Source organism: Hypomesus nipponensis, chromosome 26 (assembly GCF_054491055.1).
Source record: "Hypomesus nipponensis isolate SF chromosome 26, ASM5449105v1, whole genome shotgun sequence".
In the NCBI taxonomy this organism is placed as follows: Eukaryota; Metazoa; Chordata; class Actinopteri; order Osmeriformes; family Osmeridae; genus Hypomesus; species Hypomesus nipponensis.
Window position 1 is genome coordinate 351,214 of NC_140386.1, and position 19,972 is coordinate 371,185.

General features: G+C 42.4%; 1 protein-coding gene across 1 annotated transcript in view; it reads left to right on the top strand.

Moving 5' to 3' along the window:
• glis1b (GLIS family zinc finger 1b) overlaps nt 1–19,972 on the top strand; it is a 57,015-nt gene that overhangs the window by 9,659 nt on the left and 27,384 nt on the right. Inside the window, exons 2-3 of the mRNA XM_084692581.1 lie at nt 10,953–11,148; nt 12,460–13,963. Coding sequence (XP_084548707.1) covers nt 10,953–11,148; nt 12,460–13,963 — 1,700 coding nt within the window. The remainder of the gene's footprint in view (nt 1–10,952; nt 11,149–12,459; nt 13,964–19,972) is intronic.

Below are 19,972 nucleotides of genomic sequence, written 5' to 3' on the forward strand. Positions count from 1 at the left end.
ATTCCCCTCTTCTGGAAAAGGTTTCTGGAATGGTACAGGTATGGTTGAAGAATTCATAGTAAGATTGACAGTAATTGAATTATAAATAGTATTCAAGGAACGTAAATGGTGATGTAAAATCTATTAATCTCCTGGGTTGGAGTTAGGTTTAGCTTCTGACATGTTCTTAATCATTTTGATGCACAGAAAGAGATGTCTTAATCTGATACTCTTCACGGCACTCTTAATTTTAGGAACAATAAATATTTTGGGATTTATTTTAAGGAACACAGTCAGTATTGTTCTTAAAAAAATAATGCTGAAAAGAAGAAGCACGCTGGGATAATAAATTAAAGAGATGGTGAAAAAATAAGCATGTTGCCAAGTGCATATGTTGAAAGTAGATTAAATGTGGTTTAAGGCCTTTAAAATAGGTAGTTTACAGAAAAAAAGCCAAAACATTTAGTGTTTATCTAAAAACCATAACCTTCAGTAACAAACAACAAATCTTGCATCATAGATATTGTAGCACTAACTGTAAATCTGAATGCCCAATAAGCTAGAGACCACATTTTACAAGACTGGTCCTGGTCATTTCACATGAAAATATGGCTAATCTGGTCACTTTAAAGATGCCAGTCTTCTACAAGCTTCACAGGCTGAAGGGATGCCAGCAAGAAAGTCGGCGAAGCTTCAGGATATGCACACTAGACCATGCCAAGGAACACTCATTTAGCAGCACAAAAAGACTTGCCCTAATGTCAACCAAACATCTTCTGCATGTTTATGTAAGGGATGATGTAAAACGGTGAGAATTTATACATCACATAAAACATTTCTTTCAAGATCGCATCTCTCCTTTTTTTATGTGTAAGGAAACAAACATTTGCATTTCAAAGTTTTTCAAATAAAAATAAATGAAAAGCAAACTCCTTTATGGGTTTGGAGTCGTTATTGGAAAACAGTTCAGGGATGAAATGAATATTTTTTATGGTTTGTAAAAGAGCTTCACAATGAATGCCAGGTAATGTGAAAGACTTGACACATGGTATGGCCCTAAGCCCTTGGAGGATTCCTCCCACTCAGCCCCTAAAACTCACTCGCCATGCAGAGCCAAACACCACAGATGGTAAAGATGGAGTGATTCAAATTAAGAATAATGATTTCTTTATTTCTATTCATTATCGTCTGCCTCCGCTGCCTGTCACCACAATATAATCTCCCACCGGCCAAAATGCTGTTAAACATAAGCCTCTTGGATGATGTTTCCATCTATCCACACATTATGAAGGCAATATTCCTGACAATCTTCCTCAGCTGTTGGTGTCATATTGTTTTCAACTGCCTTGTACTATTACAGAAGTTAATAATTTAAAGTCAATTCAACTAGCAGATAAACAGATTAGTCTCCTGTAAATATATATAGTCCAAATAGTCCAAGTCTCATCTCAGCTATGTTCTGTGTTTTTTGGGAGCTGACCCACCGATTGTCCATTGGGAAGAGTGTTGTGAGAGCAAAAATCATAACAAAAGAGGTCTTATTACAGCCCTCATATAAGAGAAGGGAAAACATGAGAAGCTTTAATGCCTGGACATCCAAATGCTTACATAGTGAGAATATATATGCTTGTAAAGCTCTTTGATGGTGGCCCTGTCTTTTCTAGTGTGCAGTGCCGTTGTATAAATAGTTGTACATTGAACCCCCACTACGCAAGATTGAATGTGTTTCCATAGGTGTCGGTAGGTATCATTTAACTTTTTCATTGGACGCTCCAACCCTCTAATCCCCAAACATCGGGGTTCCTGAGTCATGCCATCATTTCTCAAGCTGTTTCCCACCATGTGTTCTTCTTGCGTGTGCAGTCCGAACAGTCTGGACACTCCCCTCCTCCTGTCCTCTGCATCAGGAGGCTCTGTTTGATGTGCAATGATATATAGTGTCTGGTAAACTGTCCTTCTCTGGTTACTTGGTGTGTGTGTGTGTGTGAGTGTGTTTGTGGGTTAGAGGTGAGCTCCAAGAGCAAAAACCTTTGGTGAGAGACGACTCCTCACATGATAAAAAGGAAAAAAGTATCATTCACTTCCCTTGGTATGTGAGGTTTGAAAGTCAATACTGGTTTACAGAGTGGAAAAACGCAGTGCCGCCTTCGTATTTAATCTCCGTTATAAAGATACAATGTAACTGTTACATCTGTGTAACAGTCTGAATAGAGAATGGTCCTGAAAATATGATGTTCATTTTCCCCTTTACATTTACATGTATTCATTTAACGATGTAGAGATCATAAACAACGAGCTCGCCTCTCAACATTGTGGGTAGCCAAAACATGAAGCATACATTGTGAAAAGCCAATAAGTGCCAATGGGAAGAAACATAAGAGCATGTAGTCAAACAAGTTACAATTAGACAACATGAACCTCAAAAGTGCATGAGTGTACCTGTAGAAAAGCAAGCAACAATTATATCATTCACAGCAAGTACAATAACTTAAATCAGATACAACTAACCAACAAGAGCAACAAGTCCCTCAATAAGAGTCATTGTGTTCCTGGAGGAGATAAATGAAACTAACATCAGATCCAGCAAATCATTCCTAAGTACCGTCGTACTCCCGGAACAAGTGTGTCTTTAGCCTTTTCTTGAAGGTGGGAAGACAGTCGGTGTCTCTGATGGAGGTGGGAAAGGATTCCACCATTGGGGGGCCAGACAGGAGAAGAGCGTGGGTTGGGAGCAGGCGGTGTTGATAGGTGGGACCACCAGACGGTTGTCTGAAGAAGACCGTTGGTGGGGGTGTAAGGCTGGAGGAGAGATTTTGGTGCAGTCCCATTCACGGCTCGGAAGTTCAGTACCAGGGTCTCCATTAGGGGCAAGGGTGTCCCTTTCCAGAGGTATGATATTACACAAACAACAATAGAAGTGTACATTTAACCACCTCACTTGTGTTTATGTGTAAACCATATCCAGAATAGTCTGCCATCTTTCTTGCTCATGAATTGTGTGCATAGTGTGAATAGTCTCCAGGTGGGAGGGAGGTATGGGAGGTGACAGTTAGGGAGAAGATTATACAGCACTCCCCCTTTACCACAGCATGGAGAGACCAGGAGCAGGGCTCAGGCTGTCCATGTGTCATGCGTTCTCCTCAGTTGTAAAATTACATTTGTTATGAGGACATGCTTGGGGATTAAGTTCCTATGTTTAAGCAGATCGTTTTACTCTATGCTCTGAGATCTGAGGGCATGGAAAATGGTGACATGAAACAACAAAAATAATCAAATCAAAATAAAAGCTTCCCTTCTCTGCCTCTGCTGTCAAAGCAAATTGTGTCCTTTTTTAAAACTCACTTTCCTCAAAGGGATACTTTTGGGCCAAGTCACCCCCCTAATCATCTTGACTAATACTCTCTTTCTCGTGCCAAAAAGTAGAGGAACATTGCCACAACCATAGCCGGAAACTTAAAAACTAAGCCGTTACTGTGCATGCTTTGAACATATCCCACTCATGGAAGCATTCCACTATTCCTCCTCCACTAAAAAATTACAAAAATAGGAAGAGAAATATGATTCCTGTCTTTGTTCTCTATGTTCCCATATGGTTTTGCCCTTTTTAATAAGAAGCATCCCCTCTAAGATTTACCGAAGGTTTTCCACGGTGTGCACAGTAAGTAAAATCTTTTAATAAAGGGTTCCATTTAAGTATCCTTAATTCAATATCTCATTCATTACTGCAAATTGATTACTTGTTTTACAGAAGTCCCATTAATCTTTACTCATGTCAAACCCTAATCAGTGACATAAGGAAGGATGGGGGTGTGGGAAAGAGTAGTGGGTGTATGAGGGGAAGGGGGTGCTACGAAGAGATTCAGAAGATGTGTTCTCTGTGTGTCTACTATTCTGACATACTTTTGGGTTTTGTGGTCTAGTTTGGCCACTGTCATTTGGGGGGAATTTCCTGCCATCTGCGTTCAATCGAATTCTGTCACAGATTTTGGGTAGCTTGTAAATATAGGGAACTGGCTGACAAACTAGAGCATTTCTATACTGCAATCCAAACTGTGAACATGACGTTGGCTAAGGCTTGGGGTTTGTCTAAGGAAGCTCCATTAATGTGAACTACAGTACAAAAACAACAGGCCAGTGTAATGTGGGTCTAAGAGACTCAGTATAAAAGCAGAACGCGCACTACACGTCTGCCCATAGTAAAGCTTCTTCCTATGACCCTCTCTGTCACTGTTTCTCTAAGAAGTTGCTCACTTACCTCTTTCTCACTCAACTACATCCCTCTTTCACTACTATGCAAACACACACATGCACAATCTTATACACACACATATGGTGACAAAGAGGAAACACATTATCTGTCAACTGCCCACTGTTGTCATTCTCAAGGAATGCTTAGAGTGACTTTCATTGCCTCTAAGAGGCGTAAGTTGTGACCTTACTCCCTCAGAGCTACTAACAAGGGATTTGCTTTTTTCACCAAAGCACTTGTTATTGTATAATTGCAGTAATTGGGATAAATAGAGATACATATCGGATGATGTTTGACATACAGTATGGATCTCATTTCATATATTTTTGAGGGAATACATGGCTTATGCTGGCTCAGAGTAACTGAGGACTATTGTTCCAAAGAAAAGCTCAAATTCTGTGCTAACTCTGCCAGTTTATTTTTCACTTCAGATTTATATACAGTGGTTATTCTCTGGAGCAAGTGTTCACACACACACACACACACAAAACACACACACGTGCACTAGAATAAGCAAGGGACACCCGTTTTTGAAGCTAATATTGATAGAACGTTTCAAAGAACATCTAAATATTTTTTCTCGAAAATCCAATCAGTCTGTACCTCAAAATGTACAGTAACACACTTTCAGACAGGGTGTGGTGCTTCTAAAATATATGTCAGTCCTGATGCTCACACATCACATCACTGGCAGGCAGCCCCAGGTTGTAGCAGCTTGACCGAGGCCCCGGGACCAGAGCTGTACCCTGCACCTGCTCAGAACGTGTCTGTTACTTTAATGGTTCAGCAAATGTTTGAGCCCTAACCTTAACATTTGCTGAAAAGAATGGCAAGCCGTTAGAACAGCTCCCCCTGGTCACAGTTTTCGATTGGTCACTGATTTTGGTGCAACACCAGTCCTTTCTGGTAGTCCGCGCCATAGCCTCAGACAGTACATCTATCCATGTGAGTGTCCCTAGTGTCTGGGAAGACACTGTGTACTCGGCCATACTGATGCAAAGAGAGATGTCCCTGTAGGGGCAACATCTGGGTCTCTTGCTTTAACACATACTGTCCCGTAGATGAGGTGATTCAATGTAGTGATCGAACAATTATTGAGTGAGTAGCTGACTTCTTAATTTGGCAAGAGAACTCAAGTGAATCTCAACTTGTCAAGTAAACAGAGGATGGTGTTCTTAAAGGAAGATTGCCATGAGGAATAGGTAGTGCATTATAGATGTTATGAGAATGATATATCCAGACTGCCGTGTGTGTGGGGGTGTTCCAACTACTCTTTAATGGTCAAATATTCACCTGTCACTCACACGTTCAGGCAGTACACACCCAGGCTGTTTTGACGTTACACCCATCTGCTGTAAGTGTCACTTCTGTGTGGAGTCTTGGGCACCACCAGTGGCATAGTGTGACCACCAGGTGGTGACATGCACAAGTGTAAAGCTCTAATTACAACAAAGGAAGAAAACAACAGAGTTCACCTGAGAGATAGTCATGAGATGATGATCCAATCAGTCCAAAGCGTATCACGTAAGGATGGAGAAGATTTATTCCCTTCAGTTCTGTGTTTGTGTGTAGACGTGGTGTATGTTTGTGGGACGCGATTTTTACAAACATGTGTGTGTATATGGGTGTGTGTTTGTATTCCTGAGAGAGACAATTATCTGAAGCTAGGTGCATTTACAGCCAGCTGTTTGTTTGTGTTCAGGCAGCAGTCAATGGTGCTCTGTCAGATTTGGGTTAGTGTTACAAGGAAGTCTGTTTCTCTCAACAAAAGTTGTCTTACTCTAAAATGTTGGAAAACCCATTAATGTATGTGATCAACGAAATATCAATCTTTGTCCACAGACACCCTCAATAAACAAACAAAGATAAATGTGTAAGGCTGCCTGGAAATCCGAAATAAAAATAAAACTTCCATTAGAGAATTACCTTAAAGAATATTGTTTTTACGCATTTTCTATTTGTAGCAATTATTCTCTTCTTAGGTATTAGACTGAAAGTGATTTGAAACAACATGGATACCTATCCCAGCACAGCAAAAAACTGCCATAACAAACTGATTTCATCCTCATGAAAGTTCTCATGTCTGCTGGTACTAGTAATCCTTTCTAAGAAAACACAGACATTTCTGCCCTTCTTAATTTAATAGAGTTTTTCTCCTTCCTTACTCAGTTGAACACCTGTTTAAATGAGCCTTCCCTCTAGACTTTGTTATTTTTCATTTACTTGTGCCCTCAGGTTTTCAATCCTACGTCCATTACTAAGCAAACAAATAGGTTCCGGGACCCATATACCACAGACACAAATATAGACATGAGTTATGAGATTTGAAGAAGCAGAGGAAGGCTTTGGACGATAATGCACAACATCTGCACTGGACAACAGTCACAAACTTAAGAGTGTTCTTGATTCACAAGAGTACACATGGCAGAGAATGTAGTCAACTCTGGGGACATTTTTTGTGTCACAAAAGAAAGAAGAACAAGAGAGTGGTGAGAAAGGTGAGAGGAAGAATAAACAAATCACTATTAACCGTTTGGGTGCAGATGATTTATGAAGCCTAAGTGGCCTGAGTCGAGGTGTCACGGTGGATTTCCAGATGCATCTGTCTTGAGGTTTTGGCAGCTTCTTGTTTCCTGGGTTCAGATTGGTTGCCTCTGTCTTGACATCCCGTTTCTCTCGTTTGCCTTGTGTTCCTAGTACAGTACACCTCTGAAGGCTCCTCTCCACCCTATCCCCCTCCACCCCCCCCACCCCCCCCACTCTGAAATCATCTCCCAACATCTGCATTTCATTCCCTTTCGCATTTCGGAAGGCCTGAACACATTAAACGTTGGCACAAGTGCAGTCTTGCTCCAGCACTTAACACAGTGCTTAGGTGACTTAAAAGCAGAGGCGAGAATTATAGAAAATGAAGTGTCACCGAAATAAAAATCGCCAAAGATTACCACCAATTACATGTAATAATGCAGCCCAGACCATCTGCCGATCAGATGCAAGGAAAGTAATTTTGTCCGAAGAGAGAAGGTGTGTGTGTTTGTGTGTGTTTGTGTGTGTGTGAGTATGGGTGGGTGGGGGGTGGTAGAAGGGGATGCAGGACACAGGGAGAGAGAGAGAGAGAGAGAGAGAGAGAGAGAGAGAGAGAGAGAGAGAGAGAGAGAGAGAGAGAGAGAGAGAGAGAGAGAGAGAGAGAGATGAGATCAAGTGTTTAGTCTTTGAGTACTGTAGCTGAAAGCTTTTCACTTGACCTCTTTCAACTTGGAGTTGACTTAAATAACTTTAAAGATTAGCATTACTGTTTCTGAGCAAACATGCACTTCCAGAGTGGACATGCATTGTACGTTTAAAATGATTAGACCCTATGGAAACATTTTCTTGTAATTTAGTGTATAAACAAGTCATACACTTATCCATTGTCTTATTGAACAAACTCTCGTAGTACAGTCAGGATCATCATGGAAACCAATTAAAAAAGCTTTCCTTTGTGGCTTAGATGCATTTTTTATGGCTTTGCTTTGTGTTCTCAAGGGCTTTTGAAAGGAGGAAGCATGACAAATGGATGACATCAGACCCTCTCATTGGTGGTGATTGGAAACTTGTTTCAGTCTTTGACACAAGCCAAAAAATAATCCCATCTGTGAGAACAAAAAAGTTCACCAGTAACCACATTTATCTCAACACAATCATTCCATCTATTACAATTCTTTGATTTGTTTTCACCAAAGGCTCATCAATGCTTTCCAATCTCACTGTCCCCCCAACGAGCTTAAGTGAACTGCTCCGTTTAGCATCATTCTGAAGTGATGCTCATGAAACGGAACATAGCACTTGAACTTTTAAGGGGTTGAATAGAGACCATACCAACAGGCGCAATAGCGTGATGTCAGCAGGGTATTTTCCAATGGTCCTTTTCCAATGGCTGGGTGGTGTCTTAAGTTTGGGGGTGGGGGGGGGGAGGGGGGTAACAATAGAGGCCTTCTTCTTGTCTCTGGTTGTTAATGCTGACATCAGTGAATGTTTATGAGGATGAGCCAGCAGCACATGTGGACATGGTCTTGGTAGTGCAGCACGGTTGCCCCCGGTGATTCTAGTCAAACGCTGATGGTAAACAGTTCCCTTTCCCTGGTCACACGCCCTGAGATTGTCACTTCTAATTGGCTCTGAACGCTTGCAAGTGTGCAGTTAAACCTGCTTCCCAACACTGCTGGCTTGGAAACTGACTTTTAGACATTTTTACACATATTCATTGCATTTACCTATTATATTTAATTGATATACATTTGAAATTACTACTTGGTACTGTACAGTTCAGTCCTTTACATTTTATTTGTTTATTTTTTCCCACTCCACCACACACAAAACTAATTTCTGTGATAAAGGGAAGATGTTGATGAAAGGCCACTATCATTATCTTATTTTGGCTTGTGAGACCACCTGTTACTGAATCGACTACTTATAACTTCTTTCCTCCTCTTCCTCTCTTCCTCTCTTCTTGTCTTCCTCTCTTCCTCTCTCCCTCTCTCCCTCCTGCCTCCTGCCAGCTCTCACCATTGCCATATCTCTCTTTCTCACTCTCACACTGTCTCTCTTCCTCTCTCCCCAGCTGTCACACTATTTTTGGAGCTTTGTCATTGCGTCTGGTTGTCTTATGTTTCACCTCAGTCCCCAGTGCTCTCACTAGCTTCCACCTCCTGATCAAACCAGTCCCTAACACACAATGAAATATTAAATGATGAATTGCCATGGCACATCAGTATACTTCAATATAAACTGAATTACGCTTGGTCCTATTCCAAGCCACCATATGTTGAAAAGCCTGTTTCTCCAGCCTGAGCATGACTGATTCTATTACTAATGTGGCATGGCTCTAAATCACTTGAGCATTCAGTTTCTCTATAGTACAGAATAATGCATTTGTGATGAAACTGAGTCCAGAGACCTTGACTTTATTGGACTGAGAGTGACTAAACAAATTCAAAACACAAAACTTGTAGGAGCAATCAATGCCAAAAATAGAGATTTGTCTTCCAGAGAGCCAGGTGCAGTGCTTTGGAAGTCATGTTTGAGTACACTCCTGATGATAATTGAAGTCAAATAAGAAAATATATTTGTCAAATGCTGACAATTATTGAATATATTGTGTCTTTTTGTCTCAAAAAAATAAACAAATCATTGATAATCAGTTCTGGGCAACTGTCTGATTTAAATAAATTATGCTTTTGTGAACCCTAACTACAATCATTCCGTCTACTAATGTCATGTTGCCCTTATCCATCCTGATGGAATCACTCTTGCTCCAGATGAAGCAAGAACTACTTGGCTGTTGATCAACAGGCCCTAACGTTTTATACACAAACACAGTTGGATATTCTAACTCAGAAAGGCTGAGCCAAAGAGAGAAAAAAAGACAGAATGATCCAAGCCTTAATAAACAAAACCATTTGTATTCTTAGAAAAAAATTATTGCCTTCTGTTTACGGCTATGAGTGAAACCAGCATGCCTCTCATATTCCCTCAGCATTGCTGCAGTGTTTGATTTGCCTCTCTTTCTCTGTCTCGTTATCTCTCTCTTTTTCTCTCAGCCCATCCTTTCCCCTTTCTTTTCCTTTGTCTGTCTCTCAAAGCTTATTTACTCTCTCCTGTCTATATCTGTTTTGTCTCTTCTCTTGTTTCATTTCACTGTTATTCTGCACTTCTTCTTCCTTTTCCCTCTTATTTTACCCAGGACATGTTTGGGTGTCTGTATTAAAGATAATTCAGGGGGTGTGTTAACATTGTCAATAACATCATTATGAGCAAATTGAATTAGAGAAATTGAGTTACAGGGGACTTGTGCCCGACTACACGTAAGTGACGGGGTATCGTCTTTCCCACAGCAAATGTTTCCTCATGCACCACCTAGTTTTGCTTCCTTTTAATCTGTCACGTTTCTATTTTTGGTCATAAAGCATGTTTTAGTGAAACCTTTTTGTTGGTACAACCTTTGAGTATTGTAAGTGTCCTCAGTCAACCAGCCTCACATATCGTTGTGTGTAATGTTCTTGTGGAATTAGTTAGATGCTAATTTTGCGATAAGGAATTTTACACATTAGAAATTCAAATGTGACTTTTGTCTCACCATCTTATCATCCAGCTTGTGATATATCCAAGTATACACTTTAGGGGAATACTTTACAGCTTAAGGCCTTTACTCCCACATGGACTGTTACATTTAGAATGAATCATTTGCAGTAGGTATTCCCATGGTAGAAAAGATTGTATTAGTTTGTAATTACACCGTAATGTGCTTTGTGTACTGTACATAGTATACAGTGTACACAGTTGAGGGTGATGAATCTCTCTCTGGCGACAAAGCTGCTGTCAGCTTTTGAAGTTCAGAAGAGAGAACAAATATCCTCCAAAGATCATCACATGAGAAAAATGTAGCTTTCCTTGAGAGAATTCTCATCATTTAATATAAATTTGACATGTCACTGCTAGAGTAACTACAGTCTCAGTGGAATATCTTGCTCTCTGTGGAAATTATTCATCTTGCAGGGCTGTTTTTTATGTTTTCTTGGCCAAAAAGTTTGACTGTCCTCCAACTTTCCCATTGAGCTGTATTTAGGATCATTTGTCTTTACCATATCTATTTTGTCATCTGTGACTCGTATGCTAGTAAGTGTGAAGTGATTCTAAGTAGGACACTGATGTGGTTATTGGTCCCATACCCCCTGCTGTTTTCCAGCAAACGGAGGCTGTAGCACCTACTGTTCTGAGAAGGACATCACAGCTGACCTGGGGGGCATCGAGAGCACTCTGATGCGCTGTGGGCAAAGCATGGTAGTGCCTGCAGGGGACATGCCCGGGGGTCTCTACCACCCCAGCCTGCACTGTGACAGACCAACACAGAACCTGCATCTCCAGCAACAGCAAGAGGCCAGGTAAGGCCAACACACCAAGGTTTTCTTAGCGCATTTCTTTATACTATAGTAGACTATTTAAATATTTGGCATTGAGAATACATATTTTTACAACTCTGTTTTAAAGGTCATCCAATATATAGTATATGATTCATTGAAAACGTATGCAACCTACTGACTGTTAAAAAATCATGTCATTCAAAATTGTATTGGAATCATACCATCTGATACACACATGCTTTACTGTTGATGAAATGTTTGTGAATGGGTCTACTTGTTGTAGTTTCACTGCCGTTATCAGCTCCTTTCCTCCTCCCCCACCTTTTCGTACTCCTCCTCCTCTCTTTTCTCCCTCAGATCACAGCCATATACCCGAAAGTGAAATGGACAGACATTCAATTCACTCATATTGTCTCAGAATTCCATTGCCACAGCCAAACAGGAAACAGCGCTCATGAAAGGGAGCTACTCTTTATTGACTACGAAAAAATCCCAAACTGCAGCTTTATCCCAGCTAGCGTTAGCCACTCACTCCCAGCATGCTCAGGGAGAGCAAACAAAGAGGATTCCTTCATGAACAGGACAGAGAAAGAGGAGCCTTTTCACATCACTCAAGATCTTTGCACAAAATCCATAATGAGGGAACTGACAGGAATTATTATGTAGGAGATCACAGCTACGCATGGAGAAATACGACCTGGCTCCCATTCACCGGGAGCAAGATTCCCACCATAATACACAGTATTGTAAGCGCTGAATCTTCAGAAGCAGCCATTATGCCAACAAACCAGGTGACTCCCATTTATCCCAGTGTAGGGTAGGGTTTAACCCTTTTGTGTCATCAAAGCCTGTCAGAGACACACAAGGCTGTGGCCTCTCTGTATCTTGGGAGACCTTTTCTATTCTTAGTCATAAATGGCCATTCATAAGCACTTCCAGGCTCAAAGTCCCATCTCATTTATTCACAAAATCCACTGACTCAGCTGAGCTGGTGTTCATAGCTCTCTAAAAAGGACCCTAGAAAACATAGCGAAAAGGTTGCCGAAGCATACCTATTCAAAAGTGGGAAGCTTGTAGCTATGTCCGAGCGCTTAAGGGTGACATAGTTTTTGTGTAAACAGTGAGATAAGAGAGCCAAAGCCCACAGTCCTGCCAGGAAAGGGGGCCAGGTTGAGAGGGGGGATTGTGGTGATGTGGAGGACGATTTGACAGGACACAGACAGACGCAGCCCTCATCTGTCAACTGTGGACGGCTGATAGCACTCATATTCTCTCCCTGTGTCGCCCTGTTAGCCTAGCCCTTACGTTTCCTCTACGTCCCTCCCTTTACAGGTCCTCTGCCTCCTTCCATAGATCCCTGGCCTCCCCAGATGGGGTCTGCAGCAGCTCCAACGGGCCCAGATCCTCACTCCCCTACCCCATCAAACAGGAGACCTCCATGGGCTACAAGATCACCTCCGGACCGGGTGTTCCCATGTCACCCCAGGCTGGCTTCCAGAGTGACAGAGGAGCCGTGGGGATGAGGCGGGGGGATGTGGAGGCTCCACAGCATAGCGGCAATGTGGTCGTTGGCAGCTTAGGCAGCGCAGTGCCGGCGGACGCGGCGTACCCGTTTAATAATGAAGATGGCTCCTCCCCACTGTCATTGTCCCCCGGCGCTGGCTCCCGTCATTCGGCGCGGTTGCTTCATGCTAGCAGTCTGACGAGACGCTGCCTGTCCTTGGCCTCAGACTCCCCCGCTGCCTCAGCCGTCATCTCCGCCTCCTCCGCCTCCTCCGCCACTGCCGAGGGGATCGATATCACCGCCATCATCTGCTCCTCCCAGATGTCCATCGTAGCCTGCGTGAACGGGCTGCGGGCAAACCCCTCTCCCATCCAGCCTCGGAGCGCCAGCACTGCCGGCTTCTCCTCCACCTCCGCGTCGTCCACCTACAGGGACGTCCTCTGCAAGCTCCCTACCCAGCCCCGGCCCCCACCTCACAGCCCCCAGCAGCAGGCTTCCTCACAGGAGAGCTGTCAACTTCCCTCGCCTGCCACCTGCCTGCTGTCCCTCTCCTCCTCCTCTTCCTCCTCCTCCTCATCCTCCTTAGTGTCATCTGTGGAGCTGGAGCCGGGCCAGGGGCTGTGTGAGGATCTGGGCTCGATGCAGCAGGGGCTGCCCAGGTGTGGAGATGGTGATGTTGGAGGGGGAGGAGAATCTGAAGGAATGGGGCAGCTCATGAGCAGGGCCCTGATGCAGCCTGGAGGAGGTTCCCTCTCACAGGGCTGTCAGAGGGCAGGGGCCCTGAAACAAGAACCCCTGGACGACTTCTCTCCAAGCGAGGAGGAGCTCTTTCAGCACCACTACCACCAGCATCACCAGCACCACCTAACGGGACACAACGGGTATGTACGCGCTCAAACCCAGCACCCTGCCCCCCCTCGGCCCTCTATGCCCCCACCCTACCACCTGCACCAATATGTGAGCCCTAACCAAGGTAGCCGGTTGCATCTCCAGAGCCAGCCCACAGCCCCATCTTCCTCCGTGCTTCCGGGACCTAAGGCCCCCTCCATGTCAGGCCTCGGTGGCTCTCACTCAGCTCCAGAGAGAGAAGACATCGGAGGGGGTCCACAGGGGGAAAAGCAGGTGTGCCGCTGGATTGACTGTAGCGCTGCATACGAGCAGCAGGAGGAACTGGTGAGGCACATCGAGAAGGTGCACATCGACCAGAGGAAAGGTGAGGACTTCACCTGCTTCTGGGCCGGCTGTATCCGCCGCTACAAGCCCTTCAATGCCCGCTACAAGCTGCTCATCCACATGAGGGTTCACTCTGGGGAGAAGCCCAACAAGTGTATGGTGAGTGTCCACCTAGCACCCAGAAGTAAGCTGCTGATAATGGACAATGTTCTCACACTCCACTCATTCATCTTACACAACCACATACCCACAAAATTGTGTTTTAGGAATCTAGGCCTTTTCCACATTTATTCTAGCTTTTTTACATTTAGTCATTTCAGCAGACACTCTTATCCATAGCGACTTACAGTAAGTACAGGGACATTCTCCCCGAGGCAAATAGGATGAAGTGCCTTGCCCAAGGACACAACGTCATTCACAACGTCATTTGGCACGGCCGGGAATCGAACCAACAACCTTCTGATTAATAGCCCGACTCCCTAACGGCTCAGCCATCTGACCTCCTTTTGTTGCTTACAGTACTCATTATATTGTATCCCATAGCTTAGGACTTTGAGGAAACCTCAATTTTGAGGCCTGGTTATGTACTCACAGGGCCTAGTCTGTAGAAATCGTTTTTTGCAAGTGTTTAATGGCAGCGAAGATTCATGTCCATGATTTACTTTTTTTTTTTTTTTTTCAAACAAACAGGAACAAGCTTATGGTTGCTTCTCAAGGAAACATCTTAGAGACCCCAAAACTAGTATAAGCTTATTCTATTATTTTATACAGTTTGTTTTTGGTTTGATACATCGAACAAGTCGTGTCTGTATTTTTCAACAGAATGTTTCAAATGCAAGTTTTGAGCAAACTTGAAGAGTTAGTCATTGGATCTTGTATAAATATATTTGTGGTTGTATTCTTTACAGGTAAAGCTCTCCAATTCCACAAGTCAACACACTAATCAATGTCAACCTGTCATTCCCCACCTACCCTGAGCAAATGGAAAAAGCCCTCCAACGTTAAGAATGATTCAGTCCAAATACACAATTAGTCCACAATTGGTGTAGGGCAAAACCATGTTTATTTTTCCTGAACCTCTGTTTTTTAAGAGAGGATTCAGATCATGAAAACCCTTCACATCTGGTTAACATAACCAAACAATGCATACACTTGATCCCGTTAAATGGGAGGTTTAAATGTTTAGCCATCCCACAAGTATTAAGTGAATTGGCTTTTTATCCAAACCAAACACAGAGAGAAATGTAGTAGTCTGTTGGTAGGAGCCGAGGAGGGGGGCTGATAGTCAGTAACGTTTCATGTCTTGCTCAGTTCAGAGTTTGAGTCAACCCCTTGTCATAAATGGTCTTCTTAATTTTATGGAAGCCATCCAAAAGCTTAATTAGTGAAAAACGTATTCAGAAAATATTTATACAGTACCTGTTTTATTTCTGATGAAGTTCAGGCTGTGTTTATTTTCAAATATCTAGTTTCCTTTTAGGCTTCTAAAAGTAGTTGACATGTGAAAAGTGAAGTGTTAAGAAGGCTGTATTTGTAGTTTTCTTGGTGTAGATATTTCCACCGTATACTGAATGTTGATGTTGAGCCTGTTGTGAGTGCGTGTGCAATGTAGGTAATTAGAAAAGAAGCCATTTTTTTGTTGTGAATCATCTTTTAGCCAAGTAGTTTGTTTTAGTAGTTTGTAGTGAGGATGTTGTGCAGTTATAATAGCTGTGAAGCTTGGATGCAGTTCAATGTCTTTATTTTGTCATCAGAATATGTGTTGCGTACACACAGAAAATTTTAACTTTTCTTTTTTGCAGCTGCTAATGCTTATTTGTCTTGGGTGTGTCTTGACTGATGTCACCCTTTGGTGACAAATACGACAAGAAGGCAAATACAATGTGTGTGTGTGTGTCAGTGTATATATGATGTACATACAGTGTCTGTGTGTGCATATGTGTGTGTGTGTGTGTGTGTGTGTGTGTGTGTGTGTGTAAGGAGATGTTTACCAGATGTTAACATTAAAACAATTCTGCTCAGTGTAGTAAAGCTGCTGTACTTTGTCTGAGAACATGAAGCAGAATTTACTCATGCAGGCAAACACACACACAAACACACATATATTCAGAGCTGTGGAATGATGTGAAGGTTTAGTTTGTTTCTTTTAACCCCTGCAATAGGAAGTATTGACTTTTTGCAATGTAGATTGAAAGCCTCTATTCCAACTGAATGTAAACAGCTGTATAATATATCATGTTGTTTCGTCACCACATCTAATCTGTAGAAGTGGACATTATTTATTTAGATTTGGTGTTCCATAGATGCTTTGGTGTGAAGAAAATAAGCATGTGCTTTGCATATGTGGGTGGTTGCATTTGAGATGGTGGTCATACTATGTTCCAGTCTGTTTGTATTATATTGTAGGCCGTAGGTCATATCAATGTGTATGCCAAAGTGAACTTCCAATGGAGCCATGCCTGTGTTTGTGGTGTGTGTGTGAGGCTGTGCGTGTGTGTGTTTGTTTGTGTGACTGCGAGTGTGTTGAGTTATAGTCCCATCCATCTCTAGTCATTCCTTATTTAGGCTGTTTTTCTGCAAAGCCTTTTGATTGACTGCAGACAGTGATGCGTGTTGTGTTTGCTACACTCGTGCAATAGACAAAGGCATTCAGGAATTCCAGCTATTTGCACAGAGGAAACAGATGAGACGTTTTGATTTAGAACCAAATGCTCCAGAAAAACCCAAGCTAATCCTTTTATTATCTTACCAGCGGCAGATTCCAGTGAGCGATCATGAAGCAAGCTCTGGTCACATCCAAGCATAACACTCATGCACATACACCCACACACACACCCCCACACACACACATACACACACACACACACTCACTCACATAACCCAGCTGCACAGAATTTTTTCACGCCGCATCTTGGCAGGAAAAAGTCATTATCACAACACAAGTCGTACTCTGACCTCTCGCTTGTCACCCTCTGATACCTGGCTACGTTTAACGCAATCCCACATAAAAATGCACCCCCTCCATCTGTAAACGTTGAGTTTGGAGCACTTATGGAGCCCTGTAAAGTTTTAGAAGGTACTTTTGGTTCCCCTTTCTAATTAACTGAGGCCTCAGGCTGTTGTGCAGTAAGCTAGAGTAGTCGGGAAGGCAGGGACACACAGGCGTAAAGGAAACTGCATAATCTCCCTGCAATATCCTGTTGTGTTTCATGCCTAATTCGAGTGTTGTTTTAGTTTATTAAAAAATGTTTCTCATGTCTGCATAAATATTAAAAATATATCCAACGACCGCTGCTCTGAAATAGTCACAGGCTTTGTTTTCTTAGAGGGCTCTCTGATGCCGTCCGGTGGATTTGATGTGTCTGATCACTCGACTCAAGTCCGTAAAGTTCAGATTAATATTCTTCCAAACTTCTGTGGACAACCTAGATACAAAGTTTGATGAAAGAAAATATCATTTTGTTTTTATTTAATCTCTCTCTCTTCAGATGAAAGGTTTACTGAAATGTGTGGGAATTAAGTCTCTAAAATATGTTTTGGCCTTTGGTTATTGAAACAAATGATTTCTGCCTCCTCATTTCATTTTTTAGGAAGATAGTGAATTCAAGAGTGATGTCCTAATACAAGCCTTGTCACTTTGTTGTGGACTGTGGTGTGAGTGTGAGAGCAATTGATAGGTTGAAGGGATGTAGTTCACTTATTTATAGTACATTGATACTTCTCTAAATTAGAATAAAAATATAGAGTTTTTGCTTATTATGAACCCTGAAGTATAGAATTGTTTTATTGTGTACATGCAGTACATACTATACATGCTGTATTCATATGTTTCCCCCATAGAAATCAACTTCACTGTTTAATTAACACATTTAGTGCATGATATATTCTACAATTCTAGCAGACATAGAGCCACCCAGGCCAGGATGATAAAACACCTTACACCCTACCAAGCTAATGAAGGCCTTGTGTAAACAGTCTCCCCCTACACACATACACACACCTACATGCACACCCTGCAAGCACACCACTTGCTAAAGGAAATTTGGATGCTGGACTCTGCTGGAAAAACTAGCAGAGATCATGGAATTTCCTTTTTTTACTGGTGTGAAACCAACAAACATATATATTTAGATTTATTAGACTGATTTTTGGAAGAGAGTAGCAAACTCTCCCAGAAGCAGACATTGAGACAAACAGTGGAGGCTGCCGCCAAAATGGCGTGTGTTTTAGGAAGTAAATGGAGTCTTTTGTCAGCAATCAGCTCAAACGCTGGAGATGAAACAGGGAGTACCATTAGCTAATTAAAACTGAGGTTCTTGCACATGACCCGACTTTTCCCCTGAATGTGGGCTGAAACTAGAGCTGTCTGGGCGCGGGGTGCCAGCGGCGAGTGACGTTGATATTAATGTGTTTGTACCAGTAAGAGCCGCTGACACTCTGGTCTGTCTGGACAACTTACCCATTACAATCTTTCAGAGTGTGGCTACTGGCCAGTAGCAGCTACCTGCAAAAGATATGTCTGAGAGAGAGAGCCTTAAGACAGACTATCACACACTGTACACACGTTACACACTTTACACACGTTACACACTTTACACACTGTACACACTTTACACACTTTACACACTGTACACACTTTACACACTTTACACACGTTACACACTTTACACATGTTACACACTTTACACACTGTACACACGTTAAACACTTTACACACGTTACACACTTTACACACTGTACACACGTTAAACACTTTACACACGTTACACACTTTACACACTGTACACACTTTACACACTTTAAACACACAACAAACTTACAGACAGACAAACATGTTAACTACACAGGCATCCAAACAACAGCTGTATAGTGGTCCTTGGGATATGGTTCCTGAACACTAAAAACCTGTCATATTAAATTATGATACATAATAAGAAACCAATGCTGTCGTAGCATAGATATATTGTGCCCTGTGTCAGGTCCATTGTGGCACTTGGCTGTCTTTGGACCATGCTAATAGTAGAGAAACACTGTCCATATGTGATACATACATTAGTATGATGACACTTCTGGCAAAAGTGTTCTGAGACTGATGTTTTGGCACTGGCATGAAAGTCCTGGAAATAGATGGATCTTGCTTGTTTTCCTTGTCAACTTGGCCAGGCCAAGTTTTTGTCAGGCCATAAATGCTTTCCAGTCAATCTTACATTAATGCAATCCAGTCACTCTCTCTCTCTCTCTCTCTCTCTCTCTCTCTCTCTCTCTCTCTCTCTCTCTCTCTCTCTCTCTCTCTCTCTCTCTCTCTCTCTCTGTCTGTCTCTGTCTCTCTCAATTTGGACCTCGTTATCAAAACAATTAGGATCATTTTGGTATTTCCACCACCCTATCATCCCTAACACAAATACGACATGTGAGTGTCGATGCTCTCTATATTCTCATTTGATAGTTCCTTTATTCACTGAAGCGTTATAGTGTCTCAAAGACTTTGGAGCAACTTCAGCAGTGAGGGGAAAAATTACCCCTGTCTTAGATCGTGTAACCAGGTATAAAAGCATAGAGGATCTACATGTGATATACATTAATTGCATCTGTCTGGAATGCAATATTTTTAGTTTGCAATTTCCTCAACATTTAATCATGGTCTCGTAACTGAAACCGGAGGACTATGGCTGAAGCTGACCGTACATAGCACAGGGATTGTGTCATAATTGTGGCTCAGCCAAGGCCTTAATCAGTTTAACTTGGCCAGTCGGCTAGATCGGTTTACTAATACATAGGAGAGACAGACTTGGGCCTGTGGTCAGGGTTCTGGGCATGATTTGGGGGCTCTCCTAGGGACAGATACCAAGATTGAAGGTGGGAGTGTGGTTTACTGCAGTCCAGGGATCCCCCCATTTACCTCTGAGGTTGAAGGCCTTCTTAGACCAGATCAAATCACATATGGTTCCTAAAAATCTCCCTAACAATGGATTCTATCGGTTCACTGCCATGGGTCGTAAAGAACTTTGGCCATGGGAACTGTTTCATTACTGTGGCCATACAGCTAATTAAGGAAAAAACATGTTTTTCAAGTATTTTACAAGGTAAATGAAAACATACAGGACATCTGCTTTCTGGAGGTGAGCGAGGCAAGTCACAGAACAGTCTGTACACTGCAACACTAACTTC